Source organism: Maniola hyperantus, chromosome 19 (genome assembly GCF_902806685.2).
Source record: "Maniola hyperantus chromosome 19, iAphHyp1.2, whole genome shotgun sequence".
Classification (NCBI taxonomy): domain Eukaryota; kingdom Metazoa; phylum Arthropoda; class Insecta; order Lepidoptera; family Nymphalidae; genus Maniola; species Maniola hyperantus.
This window is the reverse complement of record NC_048554.1, coordinates 6,098,422-6,121,898: the sequence shown is the minus strand read 5'-3', so window position 1 is coordinate 6,121,898 and position 23,477 is coordinate 6,098,422. Positions and strand designations below refer to the sequence as shown.

General features: G+C 36.1%; 1 protein-coding gene across 4 annotated transcripts in view; it reads right to left on the bottom strand.

Moving 5' to 3' along the window:
- Positions 1 to 23,477, bottom strand: part of RapGAP1 (Rap GTPase activating protein 1) — a 303,995-nt gene that overhangs the window by 100,625 nt on the left and 179,893 nt on the right. Inside the window, exon 1 of one of the 4 annotated variants that reach the window (XM_069504888.1) lies at positions 15,963 to 16,752. The exons of 2 other annotated variants lie outside the window; for them this stretch is intronic. In XM_069504888.1, the coding sequence (XP_069360989.1) occupies positions 15,963 to 16,208 (246 nt within the window). In that variant the 5' untranslated portion in view covers positions 16,209 to 16,752. Of the gene's footprint in view, positions 1 to 15,962; positions 16,753 to 23,477 lie in introns of those variants that run through there. One more of the 4 variants, XM_034978527.2, reaches the window with a different exon arrangement.

Genomic DNA, 23,477 nt, shown 5'->3' with positions numbered 1-23,477 from the left:
ATGAATTGTACGCAGCCGCCTGCGCCAGTGATTTCAAGATGAACAAGCACTTAGGTGCTCAGAAAAACCTTGAAGTACCAACCAATCGTATAGTCCGCGATAGGTTCAGAATTCAGATGTCAATCGTGGTATGAGACGGGAGACGCCCCGCACACTCGCACGTCACCCGCGCTCACCCGCACCGCTTAGCGTAGGGGATGTGTGGGGCGTTCCCTCCCCGATTGCCATTTCAACCTGTCGCGTACTATACATAGCAAAGCAATGAATGAATGAATGAATGAAGCTTTACCAACTTTATAGCCTCAATAAATATCAAAGTATTTCATACACAAAGAGTCCAATGAATTAATACTAAAGCCTGCTTCAGTTAAGTAATCCACGACCATTTACCGATTCCGAAATTTTGGGCGAAACGAAACGATCGAAATGTCTAAACTTGTAATACCCTTGAACACTGTGATAAGCACAAAGGGCCCTAAGTCCTTTTGCTTTGTTTAAAGTTAAACTTTGAATGTACTGTTCGGAACGGTACAAACTTCTGGTCATTAATTTCGAATTTAGGGAAGGCAGAAGAAATCTCTTTACTTGAATCGCTTAGAAGTTATCTACTTCTTTTAAAAGTTTATAGGTACTTTCGAATTTTTATAGGCTACATTTCTTCCAAAATTTTATATACTTACCTATTACAATAATTTAACATGATATTAAACTCCTTGGTTCTAAAAATTAAGAACCGTGAAGCATGAACGTGAATAATGGGGAGTGATGTTTTTATATCTCCAGAGCCTGCTCCAGTGTCGAGTTAAACATGCGTAAAGTGTGTTTTTTATAAAGTAATTTTTTAAAGGGTCCGTGGGGTGTTTCATTGTGGTGCAGGTGGTGCAATTTGCTTGCTTTGTTGCTGCATGTTTAGTAGCGGAACAGTGCGTGCCGTGTGTTGTACGAAACAGATATTTTATGTAGTTTATAAGATTATAGCATTTACAGCAAATGCCTGCTTCTACTCAACACAATATTATAGCTTGATTTGAGTTCTATCTCCTGTAGGTACTTACTACCTAACGTTCAACTGTAAAATTACTGAAAATTATAAAGTAAATTTAAGTGTATTCTGTGATTTCATTAAAAAAAATTAAGCTTCTTTGTTAATTACTAATTAACATATTCCGTAACCCCACCGTTTATTTTTTAAACCAAGTAATAGGTAGAGAAACTCGTGAGCAAACACTAACTATAAATGAAATGAGATAAATAATAAAAATATCCTGAATAACTTATTTCATTCAAACACATCAGGCCGTGATGCCTGAATAGTTTATATTTCAACTAGCTTATGCTCGCGACTTCGTCCGCGTGGACTACAAAATTTCAAAACCCTATTTCACCCCCTTAGGAGTTGAATTTTCAAAAATCCTTTCTTAGCGGATGCCTACGTCATAATAGCTATCTGCATGCCAAATTTCAGCCCGATCCGTCCAGTAGTTTGAGCTGTGCGTTGATAGATCAGTCAGTCAGTCAGTCAGTCAGTCATTCAGTCAGTCAGTCAGTCAGTCACCTTTTCCTTTAAAGAGCCTAAGATTAAAAAGCCTGAATAGTTAATGTTCATAAAAAGCACACGTGGTGAATCAATTCAAAAGTCCAGTTACCTACTCAGTACTGATATTTGTTATGACGTGTTTACACTTGCACAATGTGAGCTGCTATGCTAGGCTAACAATGAATAGTTACTTTCTTCGTCAACTCGCATGTCAGTAGCTCGACACATCTTGACCGACACTTTTATTATAGACGACTGAGCTAAGCTGTCTTGACATAGCCGAGCTCTATCTGAGCAAGCAATTAAATTCGAATTATATAGAGGAGATAAGTTATTTTAAATACATATCAAAAATTTTGGACAGGCAGAAACACTAAAAATTATAAATGGTTTTTGGGAGTTTCAAATTAATTGTAGTAAGTATCCAAAATTAAAATTTCATCATTTGTAAATTAAAACCATGAACGTTAGAGTTTAGTTCTACATCTGTCGACGATTTTGAATTTTTTACTCATACCCAAAATCGCTCAACGTGCCTAAAAAGTTTTCACTTCAAAAAGCTTTACTTGCAAGCCAACTCGCACGCTAGCTCGGCCTGTGTAACCGAACCATTACTGCCAGTCCTATTTATCCAGTACAAATTCTCGCTTGTACCCATTCTTGCATTATACACGGAGAATCGTGACGATGCATGGCAGTGTTTGTTTCGTAGGATTGGTTACGGACATCTTCGCCATTATGTAGTTCGTGGGCTAAATGTGTGTATGGATTACGGAATCAGGGTCAGAGGATGTTGTTTACGGAAAATCGGTAATGTTCTACTTAAGTTGAGGCTGTTATTTTTAGGGTTCCGTACCTCAAAAGGAAAAACGGAACACTAGGATCGCTTTGTTGTCTGTCTGTCTGTCTGTCTGTCAAGAAACAGGGTATAGGGTACTTCCCGTTGACCTAGAATCATGAAATTTGGCAGGTAAGTAGCACACGTAAGGGCAAAAATTCTAAAACCGTGAATTTGTGGTTGAATCACAAAAAAAATGTGTTCATGAATAAAAATATAAAATATAAAAATAAATAATTAGTATTTGCAACTTTTAAAGTAAGCTAGATATATACCTACCAAGTGGCGTATCATAATATGAACCTGTACATTCTAAAACAGATTTTTATTTAATTTTATGCATTATAGTTTATGATTTATCGTGCGAAATGACGAAAAATACGACTGTAGCACAGAACCCTCGATCGAGTCTGACTCGTACTTGGCAGGTTTTTTACTGATAAAACAATTAGCAATGCAAGAAGTATAGCCTGTTTACGTTCTTATTATGTACCTGTAGTCCTATAATTACTTATAAAATAATTTCATAACTAGGAAATCTTGAACTTGACTTTTTATCTAAATTATTGTACCTACCGTTTAGATAAAAGTCAAGTGTAAGTGTGGATAACTGAATATGAAACAAAAACTTTTTTTTAAATTTTATGTGCCACATTGAACGATAAATAAAATAGTTTAACAAGATGATGCTCACGATTTCATCCACGTGGATTTAGGTTTTTGTATATTCCGTGGAAAGTCTGATTTCTACTATACCTACCCATGCAAACAATCACGTCTATCCGTTGCGACGTGATTGAAGGACAAACCAACAATCAAACAAACTTTCGCATTTATACTAATATGGGCTCAGTGAAACCTAGTAAAAATACACGATAGGTAACACAACTCATAATAGGTACTTATTAATAACTTTCCTTACAAAATACATGTAATACTTGGTATATACCAAGATATTGGCAAGAGTTGGCATGACTAGCGTATTACAGTCTACAACTGTAACAAATGCGAATAGAAATACGATTATGAAATATTCATTGCGTGTCGTAAGAAACAATAATCTACTAGTTTTACCCGCGATTTAATCTACGTTGAATTAGCTTCAATAGTCTGCACCCACACCTCATATCAACAACTAAAATTGCACTTCATATTTGGAAAAATCCTGTAAAACGCGATAATCCAATTATTTTTTATTTGCTCAGTAACCATTGACCTGAAATCTATGATTTTCTCTACGAGTTTTCTTTACGAGTTTCCAAGGTTGACCCTGGGGGGTAAGATACTCGGAAAAAAATCACATGGCAGATATAAAGAAGCTTACCTGGTTAATGGCAAAAGATTGAAAGGTTTTCCAGTTCCACGTGGTTATTGACCACTTAAAAGACAATGGTAGGTACTCGATGATGATATTGACGTACGAAGTTCAATAGTTTTGAAGAGTTAAGACGTAGATACTATAACATTATGGTTCTTTTCGAAAATGCATGTCTATGCTATAGTTGCTACGGTACTCACCATTAGGTTACAACTAAAAAGAAACGTGGTATTAAGTAGATAGCTATGATGTCAGTTTTTGCAACAAAAAATTTAGTCTTGAGGATAAAACTTAGGTACTATGTGAAAGGCGTCAGTCACGGTCATTAAATACAAAAAATAGCTGCATCCACAAAAAGTAAAGTTAGGTAAACTTGTGTAAATATACAGAACTACGGGAAAAACGCTTTAGAAAAGAAGGGCAGCCGTCTATAATAAGGCAGATATGGAAACTAACCGCCTCGTTTGAGATGCATCCAGGTCATGACACTTTACGCCAGACCACGGTACGGGTTCAAATTTAAACCTCGTCTCTTAAACGGTCTCATACATTCAAAGGTCTGAAATAGAATCCGAGCTTTTCAAGATCGTATCTCATTTACAAAACAAAAGATCTTGGACACATTTTGAGATCTCTAACTTGAAAGGGGTCGCTGTATTTTATAAATAACGCTAAGTGCTAAGCTCATTTGAATTGAATTTGCTTGTAATTTTATGGGACGTGATCGAAACCCCGATCTCCGATTAGGAGACGGACATCCTAACCACTAGGCTATCAGAGCTTTTTTTAATTTATATGCACTAGCTGATGCCCGCGACTTCGTACGCGTGGATTTAGGTTTTCAAAAATTCCATGGGAACTCTTTGATTTTCTGGGATAAAAAGTAGCCTATGTCACTCTCCAGGTCTCTGAGTATACTCATGCAAAAACCACGTATATCCGTTGCTCCGTTGCGACGTGATTGAAGGACAAACCAACAAACAAACACACTTTCGCATTTATAATAAGGGTTGTACATGATTTAAAAATGAACAAATCTTTGTATATAATAACACTGAGCTTGACTCAGGAAGGCATAATAATAAGTAAAATAGTAAAGTAAATTGAACTTAAAAAAAAAACAACGGCTGAGTTTCTTGGTGGTTGGTTCTTCTCGGTAGTGCGGGTATTCCGGATGGTAAGTAGATTCTCCAGATGATTCAAAAGCACTTGTAAAAGTTTCTTTGAATAAAAAATCTAAGAAAGGAAAGGTTTATTAAGTGAACACCTAGACAATTATATTCAACGGATATTTCGGAAAGTGACAACCCTAAGCATGATTCCTGCCAACCCAGCGACCCCCAGAATCTATTCGCATGATACACGCAGACCTCAAAGACCATAAACCATAAACGGTGTCATCAGTAGACAATTCATCACGCGCTGTCAATGTTATCGTGTAGTTTTTATCCCATTAGCGCCAGTGCGTTAACCTTTTTGCGTTTCTCCGAGCTACACGCTTACATTATCTATTTAAAAGTAAAGAGTGGAATAAATCATTCCTTTTATATGAAAGTATGGAAAAAATAAATCAATTCGTTATATAACATTGCTTAAGTGCTTAATGCTTTGCTGAAACATAAAAAACAAGGCGATATTTTAGTTTGAGTAGAAACTTTTAAAAAACGATTAATATGAAAGCAGAGCGTAACTCAAAATTTTACTAAGGACCTTCTGATGATCAGCACTAGAAGATTAAACATTAAATAAAACATGTAAAATTTTTAAACTGTTTAAAAGTAGGACCTATTTACTTACAGAGTGAAATACATATATATCATTCATTATAAATGAAAAAATTGTGGAAATATATTTTTATGAAAGCAGAGCATATTAAAAGATTTAGCAAAAAAAAATTATAAAAGTGAAATTTTGAAAGTGAAGTGCCTAATGGTCGTAAGTTATGGCTCACCTGAAAGAAATATAATAAATAATATTACTTACTTACGGCTACACTAAAATGTTAGTAATAGTTAACTTTGTGCAGTTTCAGAAAAGTTACTTATACAGATATCATCATTACCATTCCAGATTTGAACGAGACTGAGGATTTGCTCCATTTCTACAGGGAGGTCAATGATAAAAATACTTCCTTATGTAAACCTTGCCTACAAGTTACGAGGCAGGCCGTCACCGCAAAGATAAACTTTATACAGCAATAACAGTAGCAGCTTATTATTTAACTAGGGCAGTCGATACGAGTCTATTACATCGTTGAACAAAAATAAATTGAGGAGCCGACGGACGTAACAGTGTTATTACGCTTCTAATCAAAATACTTATTTTTTTATATATTTTTTGTTTTAATACAGACGCTTTTAGATCCAATGCATACAATTAATATAAACTCATGTACAAGCAAAACGGCCTAAGACTGTATTAAAAGTAAGTAGAAAGTTCACGATATCGATCACTGAATCCAAATCTGAACTAATTTCGAAGCACAATGGCTTAAAGTCCAACGCTCGTGATTTTGATCAAAAAAACGGTATAAATACAATAAAGTTTCAACCGTTTTCATTCTGTTTTTTTTGATCCTCGTCTAAAATTGAATTCCTCGCAATTACACCGCATTCTTAAATTTTTAACGTGAATTAAATTAAGTAAATTAAGAAGTTTCTGCATTCCATCTTCATGCGATCGCATGAAGTAGGAATGAAGGAATTTCGCGTAATCGTAGGCCAATGTATTTAGAGCCTCAATAGCTCAACCGGTGTAGGAGTGGACTGAAAACCGAAAGGTCGACGGTTCAAACCCCGCCCGTTGCACTATTGTCGTACCTACTCCTAGCACAAGCTTGACGCGTAATTGGAGAGGAAAGGGGAGTATTAGTAATTTAACATGGCTAATATTCTTTAAAAAAAAAAAAACAATTTTGTATCTTTTAGTTTTACAAATTACTTAACTTATTTTATGATGGACAATTTAATTATTTAAAATAAAATCTAGTTTACTATCTTATACAATCATATAATTGTATACAATCATGTTGAATGCACCCAAGTCATAAAATGGATGGAGGCCATTATGTGATTTATGGAAGGGGTTACCTACGACACTCAGCAAATAGTGTTAGATTAGATACCTACGATGTAGAAAAAGAGTGGTTATGAGTTATGACCTTGCGTGATAGTGAAACCTGGATACAAGTACCTCCCTAACTATCTAAAAAAGTAGGTTACTCGATACGTGCGGAGCCGCAAGTAGACGCGTGTAGATAAACATAGTTGTATGTGCCAAGTCTACACGTAAACTGCAATCTGCTACATAATATAAACAAAACAGGAGATTGCCAGCGTCCCATATATTAGTGTCACGCATAAAATAGTCCCAACACCGCTTTTCTGGGGTAATATCTAACCTAGTTTAGTACACGTAAACTATAAGTTATTTTTGATTGTACTAAGTAAACATTACAGTCGTGATAGCCTAGTGGTTACGACGTCCGCCTCCTATTTAGGAGGTCAGGGGGTTCGATCCCGAGCACGCACCTCTAACTTTTCGGATTCATGTGCGTTTTAAGAAATTAAATATCATTCGCTTTAACGGTGAAGGAAAACATCGTGAAGAAACTGCATGCATGAGAGTTCTCCATAATGTCATCAAAGGTATGTGAAGTCTTCCAATCCGCACTTGGCCAGCATGGTGGAATATGGCCAAGACCCTTCTCAATCTGAGAGGAGACCCGTGCTCTGTAGTGAGCCCGCGGCGATGGGTTGATCATATCGATGATGATAGCGTTTTTATTGAACTTGAGTACCGAGTACTTGAGAGTGAGAGAGGTGGTTAAAACATTGCATCTTTGGTATTCCTCCCGCCTTATACGACGATTGCCATCTCAACCTGTCGCGGACTATAGTATATCATCACTACCCCTATTATAAATGCGAAAGTATGTTTGTTTGTTGGTTTGTCCTTCAATCACGTCGCAACGGAGCAATGGATCGACGGGATTTGTTGCAGAGGTATAGTCAAATACCAGGAAAGTGGCATAGTCTACTTTTTATCCCGGAAAATTAAAGAGTACCCACGGGATTTTCAAAATCAGCTAGTATGATTGTAAAAGTGTAAAAACTTAACCAAAATGAGGTGTTATTCAAACTTTTTCTAAAAGGACAATAAATTTTACGATAATGCACAAAGTCAGTGACCCGCTTGATAGGCAAGAACAAGTGCCGTAAAATACTAAACTTGTCAGCGTGCCAACTCGGCTAGCAGACGTTGGTAAGTGGTAAAGAGCAAGAATGTCCCTTCGAAACCGCACTTAGTTGTGACAGTAATAACAACACCACTGTGGACTTGAAAGTTAAGTTAACGAGGTGCTTGGTTTTAGTATTTTATGTGTATCCTTAAATGCACATACCAATTGAGAGACGGCGCAGTCATCATCATCATCGCCGGCTCACTGCAGACCACGGGTCTCCTATCAGAGTGAGAACGGTTTTGGCCATAGTCCACCACGCTGGTCAAGTGCGGATTGGCAGGCTTCACATACCTTTCCTTCACCTTTACGGTGAAGGAAAACGTGAAAGAAAACCAAGTGATATTTCATTACTTAAAACGCACATAACTCCGCAATGATAGAGGTGCGTGCCCAGGATCGAACCAATGACGTTCTAACCACTAGCTAGGCTATCACAGACGGCGAAGTGCAAGTCTAAAAATCGGTTAAGTGTGAGTCGGACACGCACACGAAGGGTTCCGTACTATGTAGGTACCTACATAGTTTTAATTTGAAAGAAAGCCATTTTGAAGTGCACCATCTTGGTTTTTCATTACTTGTTGTAATGGCGGCAATCTGTGAAAATTTCAAGCCTCTACCTACGGTTCATGCGATACAGTCCGCTGACGGACAGACCAACGAACAGACCTACGGACAACAGAGGCTTAGTAGGCGGTCTCGTTGGCATCCTTCGGCTACGGAACTCTAAAAAATGTTATTGGGAAAATCTATAAACTATAATCTCAAAATGATGTCCAAATGCCTAAAAGATTTCATTCGAGATAAAGTTTCCACCAAATTAACAAAAAGGACGATAAACGACAGTTATTTCCAATAGAAAACGTGATCGGCATTGCCTCAGCGCTCCACTTGACAGGCAAGAACAAATGCCGTACAATACTTGACACCGTGCCAAGTCTCACAATAAAATGGCTCGGAAACGGACTATTAAAATTGCATGTTGCTGTAAATCTTGCTGACAGCTATATAAGTAAAATAGAGTACCGTACCTCAAAAGGTAAATAGTCTCAAAAGGTCTGTCAAAAAACCTATAGGGTACTTCCCGTTGACCTAGAATCATGAAAGTTGGCAGATAGGTCTTAAAGCACATGAGAGGGGAAAAATCCGAAAATCCGAATTAACACCGAGTGGGGTTTGATACCCCACTCGGTGTATTGGCTTTACTTGTGTATTCTAACACAGATTTTTATTCATAATAGTTTTTGATTTATCGTGCAATGTCGAAAAATACGACTGTAGTACGGAACCCTCGGTGCGCGAGTCTGACTCGCACTTGGCCGGTTTTTTATTGAAAGCTAGAGTAACAAGTAAATTTGGCAATTTGGTGGCTAAAACATTGCATCTTTGGTATTGCTAGAAAACAAGCCCGTTTATACACGTCTTTAAAAGTCAACGAAACTGAAATGCAAGTGGCAAGACTACCTTCTTGACCGCGTTCATAACAATGATGGAGACAACATTATGGACTTGCAAGTTAAGATTGTGGTTATTTAGTTTTATGTCGACTATTTATAGAGGATCGATGAAAACTCAACTAATTGAAGTGAAGTAAATAATAAGTTGATATACTTAACAAAAGGCATGTTAGTTAAATTAGAACATCCTACCCTAGAATAGTTGAAACTGTCTAAAGAAAATCGTTCAGGAATATCACCAAGCAATAACAACCTTGCAGTTCAAAAATAAAGCTTTTAAAATGAAATAACTAAGTTGATAGAGCTTAAAATAAAAATTCATAAGTATCACACTCACCCAATAATAGAATACCTATTCGTAAAATGAAATGGCCTTCTCTAAATTCTTGCAAGAGAGCAGAAATCTAAATTGAATTAAGAACTTGACTGCAATGCGATTACCTCAGACAAACGAGCGTAATTTATTCTTCTATATTAATGCCTCAATTCTTGATAGCGAGCGCAAAGATAGGGCTAAGCCCTTTAGTTAAATTAAATCACGGAGTATAAATTTGTGTCAAAAAACCTATAGGGTACTTCCCGTTGACCTAGAATCATGAAAGTTGGCAGATAGGTCTTAAAGCACATGAGAGGGGAAAAATCCGAAAATCCGAATTAACACCGAGTGGGGTTTGATACCCCACTCGGTGTATTGGCTTTACTTGTGTATTCTAACACAGATTTTTATTCATAATAGTTTTTGATTTATCGTGCAATGTCGAAAAATACGACTGTAGTACGGAACCCTCGGTGCGCGAGTCTGACTCGCACTTGGCCGGTTTTTTATTGAAAGCTAGAGTAACAAGTAAATTTGGCAATTTGGTGGCTAAAACATTGCATCTTTGGTATTGCTAGAAAACAAGCCCGTTTATACACGTCTTTAAAAGTCAACGAAACTGAAATGCAAGTGGCAAGACTACCTTCTTGACCGCGTTCATAACAATGATGGAGACAACATTATGGACTTGCAAGTTAAGATTGTGGTTATTTAGTTTTATGTCGACTATTTATAGAGGATCGATGAAAACTCAACTAATTGAAGTGAAGTAAATAATAAGTTGATATACTTAACAAAAGGCATGTTAGTTAAATTAGAACATCCTACCCTAGAATAGTTGAAACTGTCTAAAGAAAATCGTTCAGGAATATCACCAAGCAATAACAACCTTGCAGTTCAAAAATAAAGCTTTTAAAATGAAATAACTAAGTTGATAGAGCTTAAAATAAAAATTCATAAGTATCACACTCACCCAATAATAGAATACCTATTCGTAAAATGAAATGGCCTTCTCTAAATTCTTGCAAGAGAGCAGAAATCTAAATTGAATTAAGAACTTGACTGCAATGCGATTACCTCAGACAAACGAGCGTAATTTATTCTTCTATATTAATGCCTCAATTCTTGATAGCGAGCGCAAAGATAGGGCTAAGCCCTTTAGTTAAATTAAATCACGGAGTATAAATTTGTGAACAATAAGAATACATTTAAGCGCCGTCTGAATCCGCAATTCAATTTTTGTTTTATCTTCATTAAAAGAAATAAAGAGTAAAGGCCGTTCCTAAAGAAAGACAGTTCTAAGCCCTTTAAATTGAATTGCTGTACAAATTGTTGCTCAATAAAAACATACTTAAGAACTTAAATACTTAAGAACTGTCTGAGCTTGGCAATTCAAAGTTTTATTTTGATTAGAAAAAGTAATAAAACCTTATAGTGAGTAGACCTTAAAACTATAACCTTACAAAATCTTAGTGAATCTAAACATGTATTGCACATAAATGTTGGGTAGAATACTTAATTATCACTCAATCACGTTTTGGTAAAAAGCTCACATCATGATTCATGTAGTTACTGCTAACTGAATCCATAAGATTCAAAAAGAAATATGAAATCACGAGAACAAAATTGAAGACGAAAACAGATTATTTATTACGATAGATTGATTTATTATTAAATTTGATTGAATGATTAAATTGCCTATTTCGAAACATAGATCACCCGAGAAAATGGTTGGTGTCATCAAGAAAATAATAATATTTACAGTGCTCGGATAAATATACTCATGTTTAAGTCATACGAAATCCCGACTTATGTTAATACAATTTTATCCCAAACGTGTCGCCTTAGTTCCATCAAAATATATTATGGACTCAAGGGCTGACAATTTAAAAAATACGGCATTGTCCCAAGAAATATAAAAGAAGTATACCTACACATATTTACCTCAATTTTTTTTTCTTTTATTCATTATAGGCGCACGCTTGACCTGATGGGAAATGATGATGTGGCCTAAGATGGGACGCATTTACCTAGAAGGTGCCTTTCTTAACAATGTAGTGATATTATTATTCTGTAGTAATATTTAGCTGATTGATACTTAATCTATATATATGAAAGGAAAAGGTGACTTACTGACTGACTGACTGACTGACTGATCTATCAACGCACAGCTCAAACTACTGGACGGATCGGGCTGGAATTTGGCATGCAGATAGCTATTACGACGTAGGCATCCGCTAAGAAAGGATTTTTGAAAATTCATTCCCTAAAGGGGTGAAATATGGGTTTGAAATTTATGTAGTCCACGCGGACGAAGTCGCGAGCATAAGCTAGTATTAATTACTAGCTGATCCCCGCGGCTTCGCCCGCGTGGATTCAGGTTTTTAAAGATCCCGTATAGCCTATGTCACTCAGGAATAATGTAGCTTTCTACTGGTGAAAGAATTTTTAAAATCGGTTCAGTAGTTCCAAAGATTACCCCCTACAAACAAACTTAACGACATTACTTCTTTATAATATAATAGTATAGATAGATTATTACCAATCACAAAGGTAGGTAGTACTGAAATGGACAATCGGAACGGTTATTTTACATATATTACAATGTACATGTTTACTTACGTATAAAATAAATAACCCAATGTAACCTAAATGTTTTTAATTTGTTATAATTCCTTACGGTAGGTAAATAAGTAGATTTTTAATTTGTATAAAAATATAATTAATAATAGCCAAAAGGCTATTATTAATTATATTTTTATACAAATTCTTGTCAGTCTCATTTTACTATTATTTTGCTGTGTAGGTACATACACACAAAATACTGCTACACAGCAAAATAATAGTAAAATGAGACTGACAAGAGACACTTCACAATCTCAAGCTTCAACGGTTTCATTCAGCAAGGCGACTTTTATTAGGAATTTTCTTGCAATCCAACAAAAACAAGTTGTCACAAGTGCTCGTAAAAAAAAAACTTAAAACCAAATCCTAATTAAAAGAGTAATTTTATTATAAGAGTAAAAAAGTGGCAGCATTCACGCAAAGTTGCATTAATTAGAGAATTTTCGCATGGCAACCCTGTAGTGAAAACGTGGAGAGTAATTGGAGTGAGAAATATCCGACGATACGACGACTGCTCGACACGATTTTTGTTATGACCTCTTTTATTAGCGTGTTTGCTTTGCAAATACTAGGTATGTATTAACCATAAACTAGTAACGTTCGTTTGCGTGTAACACTCGGGGATAATGTAACTACATATTTATTAGGAAAGAACTTTCAGGACCAGCCCCCCCGATTGTGTAAGAAAAAAGTATTCATTGATATCGTAATCGTCAAAAAATTCTGCACTCTGATTGGTTGATTCGCTGTTTACATTTTTTCACAGCCAATCAAAGGGCACAATTTTTTAACTACGATAACGATGAATACGTTTTTCTTACACAATTGGGGGACAGACCAGTAGTTCCAGAGCATCGAGAATACAACCTCAAGAGTATGCATGTATACAAGGTTTTGCATGAAAACAAAATCGTAAAATGTTGGCTGAGGACAGGGGAGAATGCTTTGTTGTCATTGGTGGGCTCAAAAGTCTCGTAATCAAGACAGTGTGCGGAATGAGGGTACCGAACGGGCGTGGGCCGACTTTTATGCTAAGCAACTGCCTAAGCTTGGCGATCGGGGGTGTCCGGCTATCAGGCATCTATTAGAAGACCTACATCTAAACTTACAAGCTTCACATCTTTATTACTTAATATCACTGACTTTATTAAATACAGATGTTTACTTATTCGGTTAAGTATTACTTAGTACATTTTAAGTTTTTAATTTTCATAATCATAGTTGGTAGGAACTTACTTATGAAGTAAGGTGTTTTCAATACAAATGAGAAACCATGTTTTTGTTTCACCGATCATAGATAGTTTCGGAAATTGAGATTTTTTTGACCGACCTGAATTCTTTGCCCTCGAGTTCGAAGATATAAAAACAATAAACAAGCAATAAATTCGATTTGATAAATCCCAGGCAAGTGGCAAGTTGTAACCTACAACGGTTCGAGGCCGTAATTTTTCATTAGGCAACGTCTCGGCCGTGAAAGGAAACGATGCACCTGCGCGCTACGTGAATGTGAAGTAGATGTATTGCAATAACATACTAAAGGATTCTTGCGATTTATTCATATTTTACATTTAGGTACTTACTTTTGCAGCAAATATAATGAGCACGTTTATTCTATTACAAGAATAAAAAAATCTTATCTAAGGCTGAGATCTATGTTTGTCAAAGTCAAAAGTTCCAAGAAACTTGGCTGTAATTTTTAATTTGTGATTGTGAAAGAAAAATACCGTTCTAAAAGGATTTTGCATGATTTTTTGTTTGCAAATATAATTTAGAATAGATGGATAAGTTTCACTTATTTAGTTAATCTCACCGATTTATTTACTTAAACAAATAATTGTATAGATTTTTAATGTTAAAGTAACAGGTAAGACCTTAGCTATTATTAGCCATTGAGCCAGTAGGCTGATAATTTAATTGCAAAAGTTCAAATTGGACGAACCAAAATCTTTCTGATATTTTGCCAAATGCCAAATTTTTTCACGATCCTCACGGTTCTGACGTGGATCGGATAGGTATCTTCTTACACTTTTCTTTAGAGAAACGTGCACGGCATCTATAGTACGCGACAGGTCGAGATGGCAATCGGGGTATGAGGCAAGGAGACGCCCCGCACACGCACACGTCACCCGAGCTCCCCCGCACCGGGTTAGCGCGGGGGATGTGCGGGTGTGCGGGGTGCTCCCTCCCCGATTGCCATTTCAACCTGTCGCGTACTATACCTAAAATAAAATCCTTGACACAGACTCACGTTACGAAAAGTGGGTTCACAAAGAACCGACGAGATAAAACGAAAACGACATCGAAACCGCAATGTGACGTCACTTGTCTAAAGGCTTGGCCATACACAACGCGCGATGAACATAAGCTCTTTATGTTAAGATTAATAAAATTGTAATACAAGGAACCAGGAACCATTGTATGGAACGGCAATTCTGGACAAAAAGCGTGTTTTATGTGTCAAAATTAATAGATATGACACTGGTCATCAAGTTGTAAGCAAAAACGAGTTCATATTGATCAACACATCGCCAGCTCACTACAGAGCACGAGTCTTCTCTCAGAATGACTAGGGGATTTGGCCATAGTCTACAATGCTGGTGAAGTGCGGCTTGCCAATCCAAAAACGAGTTGCAGTCCCCAAATTTATTGGTTAGAATGATTAAAATGATAATCTATGTAATTAGAAGGTGTAACAGGTGTGAAAGAAAAATTTTATATAAAACCCGGCATATTGCACGCGACGGAGACGAAGCGCAGCGTACTTTCAGCAACACATTGCTGACGTTGCGTTTTATCCGTTTAAGACTGTAAGGCATAATTTGCGTAAACGAGGGATCTTACATGTACTACGGAGCATGAACGCCTTGAGTTCCTTTTACTATACATACCTATTTGATATTAGGTACAACTTATATAAGCCGCGTCGCATGTCTCCCTCGCGCCGCGCTGTGTGTGTTTAATGCCGATAAGTAACTAGGTAGCCAAGAGAACAGACTTGGAAAACCGGACTTGGATGAAACACAAAATTTTCTCTATTAGTCATGATGTTTACTTACGCAATATAGACTTTACAGATAGAGACTGTTTGTGATTCACAGACAAATTGGTAGACTACATAATATAGGTTTATCTATAAATTAATGATAGAATAGCTCTGAGAAAATGAGTATGAAGTAAGTAAGTAGGTATACCTATGTAAAGAATTTATCATTTCCGCTTATGGATATAATTTTTAGTGTACAAACTGAAACACGGTTAGGTGTTGAAGTCGGTAATAATTTTTTTGTTAAAAAATATGTATTTTTGTAAATAAATATTATATTTTAATACATGGCCACTAAAAAATATTTCTCAATTTTTAGTGGCCATGTATTAAAATATGCTATGCCTGGTTAAACATCTACTGTTTACTAAGCTATTACATTGACCGCGAGCAATTAACTCTTACCATTTGAGGAGTTCCATTATCTATTTTCGAAGATGTTCATCAGATCTTCATCAAATTATAAGAATTAGGTAGGTATAATAAGAAAATATTCTTGAGAATCCTGTAACATCCTGTGACATACCTACATAATATTTTAATGCTGTACTTGTAAACAAGAATTTTTAAAGAAAAAGTCATAGTTACCTCTTTCTGTTCAGTAGGAGTACTGCTCCTAACTCCTGTCAAATCCTTCCACCTGAGAACACCCATGACGGCGTGTCGTACCCACGACCCTCGCCTCCCGGTCCTCCCGTTGGACAGTTCATCCACCACACCACACAAAACAGAGTTCACCACCAAGCCCCGCCCACCGGCATCCTTCTCACTTTTAAGAGCCACTTCGTTCACTGGAAAAGACCTCCTCTCCCTCATAAAGCCCAAAAAATCCATACGCGAAACTTTCAGCGCTTCCCAGATCGCATCCTCACACACGCACCATTAATCACCATCAAATCCGATCCGACTTCAAAGACTTCTTTAATAAATCTCGCGGTATATTTATTTTTATTATCGGCTTTCACGGTTTCGCTCGTTCCCATAAGCGTCCGGACAACTTTTTCAATTATCCACGCGGCTCAAGAAAACTCCGAAAAAATGCGTCCCAAATAACTTTGTCCACAGTTCGTAAACACTGAGTATGAAACTTTCTCTTTGAGACCGGCGTTATCGTTGGATGTGGGTTAAATTTCTTTCTTTATTTGCCAAAAAAATATTGTCAGCACTCGTTTATTACAATGCACGATACAGTCCACACATATTAATCCGCACAAAGTATCACAAGTCATTCATAATTTAACCAAAACAATCGAATTGCTAATCGACCACGAGATTCCGGAACTCTCGAAAACACGACTGAAGTGGAAGTGCGAGCAACAATCGCACCGCTAAGTAACGTCTATCCAGCTTTGCGCTAGGAAACCGAATGGCGCGTGCCACCAGCCAGCCACATGCTTGCGCCTTGCACCGTCACCGGTTAACTAAAGACGTTCTTTCTCTTTCTTTAATATGCATTTTCTGTATGTTAGATAAGGATAAACATCGCAGTCAACTTTCAGATACAGGCCACGAAGAGAAGACAGGTGAATGTAGCATGCAAAATCAGAAACAAAACAAAAAGGTCCAGATCACTTCAGTTTCTTCAGGGGCACTAAAATTACATTGAGTGACTCAAAGTTTTTCAGTCTTGCTTACATAATATTGCAACCAAAAATGCACCACTTATCTCTACTTTCTGTGTTGACATTATTTTACACCATCGAAAACTTTCAAAAAACAGAAGCAGCAATACTTAGGTACTTAGAACTATTAGTTTAAAAATATGTGGTAGCAGAAGTTCAATTGAAAAATCGCAAACCATACAATTATTTTGATTTGAGTGTCTGCTATGATTTGTTTACATTTATGGCAATTTCTAAAATATCTCAACATCCATTAGCTAAGTACCGTTTATTGTATGCTTTGAGATACCGCTACATAAATTTGTTACATGGCAAGTGCAACTTCTAATAGGTCATTACTCATAACATTCTAATATTGGTGGACCTACCTATAGGAATAGCACAAACAAAATCTAGCGTTTCAATAATACTAATGCAGTTCTATTCAGTTCGTGCAAAACTGTCCCAATGGCAATAAGACTTCCAATAAAGGAAGGCATCAGGCATGTGTATATTATGTGGGAGTGGTGCGCGTGGGAACATCCGGCATGCATGGCCGACACCCCATGGGGAGCAATCGGAACAAAGATTCAACAGGTGCCATTGCAGCTGCTTCCGAAGCCAAAAATGACTTGGGAAATCTTAGAAACCGTCCGGATTATAGCCAAAGGAGGTTGTGGTTAGTGTCAATTTACCGGATATAACCTGTGCCTCTGTGGTATAATTTTAAGGAACTGAATAAGGATACTAATATTATAGTCCATACCATTCTTCTACAACAAAAAAATCTCTACATCCTCAGTTTGCAGTGTGGGACAGCTGGATGTTTTACGTTCCCTTATATCTAAATTGGTTTCCCACATTTCAGTCGTCGTCAAGTCGAACAGAAAGATTGTCTTTTAAGGAGTTTTTTTGGTAATCACAAAAAAGCTTCAGTAAAAAATTTTCATAGAGTCATTTTATTCCTAGAATCCTGCCTAAAACAGTTGGTAGAGATCTCTAACTTTCTATTCATTTTGATTGCTTATTGTCAATATTATATCCCGTAGTTCCTACTGATGATCCAAAAATAACTTGATAATTATCACATAAATAAGATATTTTCTGTCGATGATAAAAATCAATTTCAAGTGTGCGTTACTTTACTCTAAAGCCAGAAGATTAAATTGCAAAAAGCTACACGTGCCGTTATTTCGAACTGCGATTCAAAAAAATATTTGCTATAAACATAGGGTGACGCAAAGTGTGCATTATCCCATACAAACAGTTTCAAATTACAGTGCCACAACACTTACATAAATTTTTGTTGAATTCGTAAAAAAAGATAGCCAAAATCTATGTGGGGAGTAGCAGGAAGAATTTGTAAAGGTACGTTATTTGGAGTTAGTACAAAACTACAAAAAATAACAAACTTTCAAATAAAACAAATTAAAATTAATAAAATAATCGAGACAAAACAAACACGCCTTTACGTTCCAGTTGTGTAAAAAGTAAACAAACATTAGGTAGATAATGGTCATGTCATTATGACAGGAGCATCGCATAGGAATACACCGACAGGAGATAGTCATTAGAGAATAAATCACCCTAAATCACCAGTGTCCCTACCGCGGTTGTTTGACAGCTATAATGTCCCGATCGCAATCATCTCTGATTGGTTAATGCTCGCTCACTATTGGCCACAATGCATTGTTGCAACAAGAATCGCACAAATTCAGCCAATCAGAACAATTAAAATTGTAATCATGATTGACGCAGGTTTTAGACAATCGCCCAGCTGAAGAATTATCAGTCGCGCGATTGCGGTACAGTGTCAGCTACAATGTCACGATCGCAATCACCACTCCTCGCTCACTATTGGCTACAATGCATTGTTTGCACCGAGAATCGCACAAATTCAGCCAATCACAACAATTGCGACTGTAATAATAATGCTTTTTTACATAGAGATAGCGAGCAAACGAGCAGGCGGGTCACCTGATGTTAAGTGATTACCGCCGCCCAAGAACATTTGCAGCACCAGAGAAACTGCGGATGCGATGATTGATGCAGGTTTTACGAAATCCCCTACAGGTCTACTTCTACATTTTATGAAAATAAAGATTCGTATAATATTGCGTCTGGATAGGGTACATACTAATAAATTTAATTATCAAATGATGAACAGCTGATTTACAGTTACTTCTCTAAAATAATTAAAAAAAACACTCACATTATCAAATACCCGATAGTCCGAGTGGAGCACGCGGCGCTTGCCGCGAATGAGAGATGACAAACTAACGTTTTAAAGTTGCAAAAATCGATACAGTACACCAAAATGTTACAGGTCATCTCCAGCTTTAGAATATTACTCATCATAGGTACCTATTACCTAATCTAAAACCTAAAAATCCGAGCATGTCTTAATGACAAACATAGCGGTCTTGTAACTTTCATATATTATGGTAAAGAAAAAAGTGACAAAATGATTTGAAACGGTGGGTAGGTACATACCTCCATATCAACAACTTAACGTTTCTTTATACTATAAATGATGGTAAATGCTAAAGCCACGCAGAGAAAATTTTCGCTTTCTAGAAACGTAGCATGACGCCAACGTGCATTCTGTGTTAATAAACGCCACCAGCAGTTTAACTAATATCTATTATCTACTACTATATACACACGAGTATAAAAATATAATTATTTGTTAATAAACGCCACCAGTAGTTTAACTAATTCTATTATCTACTACTATATACACACGAGTATAAAAAATAAGTACCTATTAGTTTTATAAATGACTAACTAAATAATATTTTTCAAGTTTACTGGCGTTGTTAAGAATATACAATTAGGTGACTCGATTTGTGCAAGTGTTACGTTGGTACCTTTAGATGAAATTAAATCGAATTTACATTTATAAGGATAAATACTGTCCTTTTTAAATATCTTTTCATTTGTAAGAGTAATATTATAATGAGGGTAAATGTAAGGTTAGGATGTAGGGGAGAATACGATTCTGAAAATACTTTCACTAATAGATAGCTACATTATCTGTTAAAGTTATTCTGTGATGCAGATTGCAGACAAAGTCGCAAGAAAATCTAGTTGCATATACTTTAGTTTTTAAGTGTTAGGTTATCTTTACTTTATGCCTATAGTTGTCTATCATTATTCTCCCCACGCGTATTGTGTCTCTTTTATTTTTTGGATTATCCTAATTAATAGGTATTAGCATTGCTTATTTTTAGCTTGCATAACACACATGCCTATTTGTCATACCCTTGTTAGAAATAGTACTTAACTTACCGAGCAGTCGTGCTAAAACAAAGTTCATTAGTGTTAACATTAACATTACACGGCATACCGACCGGCCTCAAAAGGTAAAGGGTTTAGGCAGCCTTGTATGTCTCCTAGGCTATCAACCGCCAAATGATTGAAACTTGAAATATTTTCATACCTTGTTTTTCGACGCTGATAGCATAATAATGTGACAATATTTACCATAGCCATAATAGTCATGCTAAACAAGTTAATTAGCTCCTACAGCGACCTAAAAGGCATTGAGTTCAATCATAGTTCAAACAAACCAGAAGAAGCAAAGCTCATAATAAGATTAAGGCGCCATAAAACCCCCCACGTAATGATAACAAAGACGTAAGCTTTTAGCGAGCTTTATATTCGGATAATATTATCTATGTATTAGAACAATTTTTACCATATTAAATATAGATATATGTATATATGGTAAACCTTATTTGTATGACCTCGAACAGAATAACAGAATTACGTGTTGTATATATTCCTCCTTTTCCGTGGCCTTTTCGTTGGCATGTCATATGTTTAAGATGTTATTTCTGTAAATGCTTACTAATAAAAATATTATATTATATATGGTACATTATATTAGATAATTATATTATATTATATGATATTATATTATATTATATTATATTATATTATATTATATTATATTATTATATTGATATTATATTATATTATTATTATATTAGATTATATTATATTATATTATATTATATTCTATTCTATTCTATTCTATACGATACCAGGTCCCACCAGCCCCATTCACCTAATCACGTCCGCTTATTGTGCTCTTGTTCATCAAAATTTAAGGACGTTTTAAAGGACATCACTACCTCTACATATGGCATATCTCTGCCAAAAGGTTAGATCGTGAAGTAGGCAGCCTAGTGTTGCTCAACTAGTCACTCGGTACCTAACTACCTAGGCTATCGACCGCCAAATGAGTCGCGAGTTGCATAACCAATGAACCGCTTACGTAACCTCCTCCCTAGGGATTACACATGTAAATTTTAACCGACTTAGACCGACGAAGACTTCAATAAGAAAAGAAAATTAGATCCCAAACAAAAAAAAATACATTCCTACAAAACACCTATGTTCATCAGTGGATGTGCATCGGTTGATAATGATAATGATGTCTATGGTATAATGTCAGTGCATTAATGGCTTTTTGGACGAGATCACCATAAACGATTAAAGAAAAATCAAAATGTTAATGCACACACATTGCAAAAAAATATTCTTAAGTAAAATGAAAAAAACTCAATGAAATCAGTATCTTATTAGAAAGCCCTTGTCATACCAACATACAACAGTTTATGGTTGGAGTTCAATGCTATAATAAAATAACTCGTTCTTATCTTAACATGCAATCTCTTTTAAAAATTGCGAATACTTCAGTTAAAGCTACGTGGTTTCACGTTCTTCAATTATGTAAGACTAGAGATTGTGACAAAACTCAAATCATTAGACCAAGTATTAAATGTATACTTCTAGCTTATCCCTGAAATATCCTAGAAAACCTTTAAATTCTTCTTTATCTTTTCCTCGACGCTCAACAGTTTTGGGTGCTAACTCGCCAATCCCTAGAATAAGTCAACTTTATAATAAGCTCAATTGCTAGACATACACGCGGACTCACTGGTTAAATTCCGGAATTCAGTTCATATGGCAATAGTAAATTACCATAGTAATTTACGTGATGCCATGTGAACCTTACCTACATTTATTTATTAGTTTTAGTGTTTTATTAATTTATATTATTTATATAATTATTATTTTTTAATTAAGTAACTTTTTAGTAGTAAAATTACCTGACACATTCGCATGCGGTGATTACTTTTAATTAGCTCGTCATATTATCTTAGATCTTTGTATGGTTAAATTTGTATTAGATGTATATGATTAGCTGTGGTGATCCTAATAAATGAAAAAAATCCTCTGCGACTTTGTCCGCGTGGACTACACAATTTCGAACCCCTATTTTATCCCTTTAGGAGCTGAATTTTTCAAAAATCCTTTCTTAGCGGATGTCTACGTCCTAATAGCTATCTGCAGCCACATTTCAGCCCAATCCGTCCAGTACTTTGGGCTGTGCGTTGATAGATCTGTCAGTCATTCACTCTTCCTTTTTATATATTTAGACAAGGTAGCCCTTGACATTCTCTCAGCTTACCTAGTGGTAAGTGATGATAGCAGATAAGATGCAAGGGGCAGTTTCATTAAACCCATATCCCTGTTATTTACGCTAATCATTTGGCGGCACTGTTTGCCCGTAGAGTGGAAACTATCTACAGGCCGAAGTATTATAGAAGTCCCGCAATTGCTATTGCGCTGGAACCATCTCTCATTACCATGGAAATAACGTCATTTTGGACGTCATTTGACGTATATCCAGTGCTGACGTCGCTAAATGGCGGCCACACTCATTAGCAATTTGCGGACTTATACGCCAGACCAGACCAGAGACAATTAGTTCACAAATTATAAATTCACAAGTTGCCCCTGCCGGAATCAACCCGGCAGCTCCACTTGTAGATCACAGAGCTCACACAGCACCAGGGAGCTCTTGATGACCTACATAGTGAAAAATATTTTTGAAGAGAGTTATAACTCCTCTTTCATTACAATCAGTGCAGTTTACACTGGGGAATAGGCATGACGGCAGAAAAACTCATCACACTAAAAGGGTTTTTATTTCAGATATACATTAAAATAGGAAGTTAAAGCACGTAACGACGTACCAACAAGACAGTTGCTCAATTTGTAAACTCAAAAGTCTACGGTAATTAATTAAAGCCAGTTTGAGCGCGTAGTAGAGTAGTAGTAGTAGAAAGAAAAACGTTGGGAAAACGTGTTTTGAGATCTCTAGCACTCTAGTTATACAATTTTAATACAGATATAATTTTAAATACATTTCAAAAAATTTCGGATATTATGATGATTATTTAGGAATTTCCTTGAAGTGGTAGGAAAAAACACTATCATTAAAAATTATAAATAGTTAAGTTTAACTTTAATAGTCACACTCAAGTTTCAGACTTATAAATATCGAGCTGGATGTCAGCCATCCAACCTACAGCCTGCAAAAACTACGGTTTCCGATCTAAGTCTGATTGGAATTGACATTCCTGTCTGAAGAAGCTAATACAATAAACAAGTTTATACAATACCGCAGTTTTAATGTGCTTGCAAA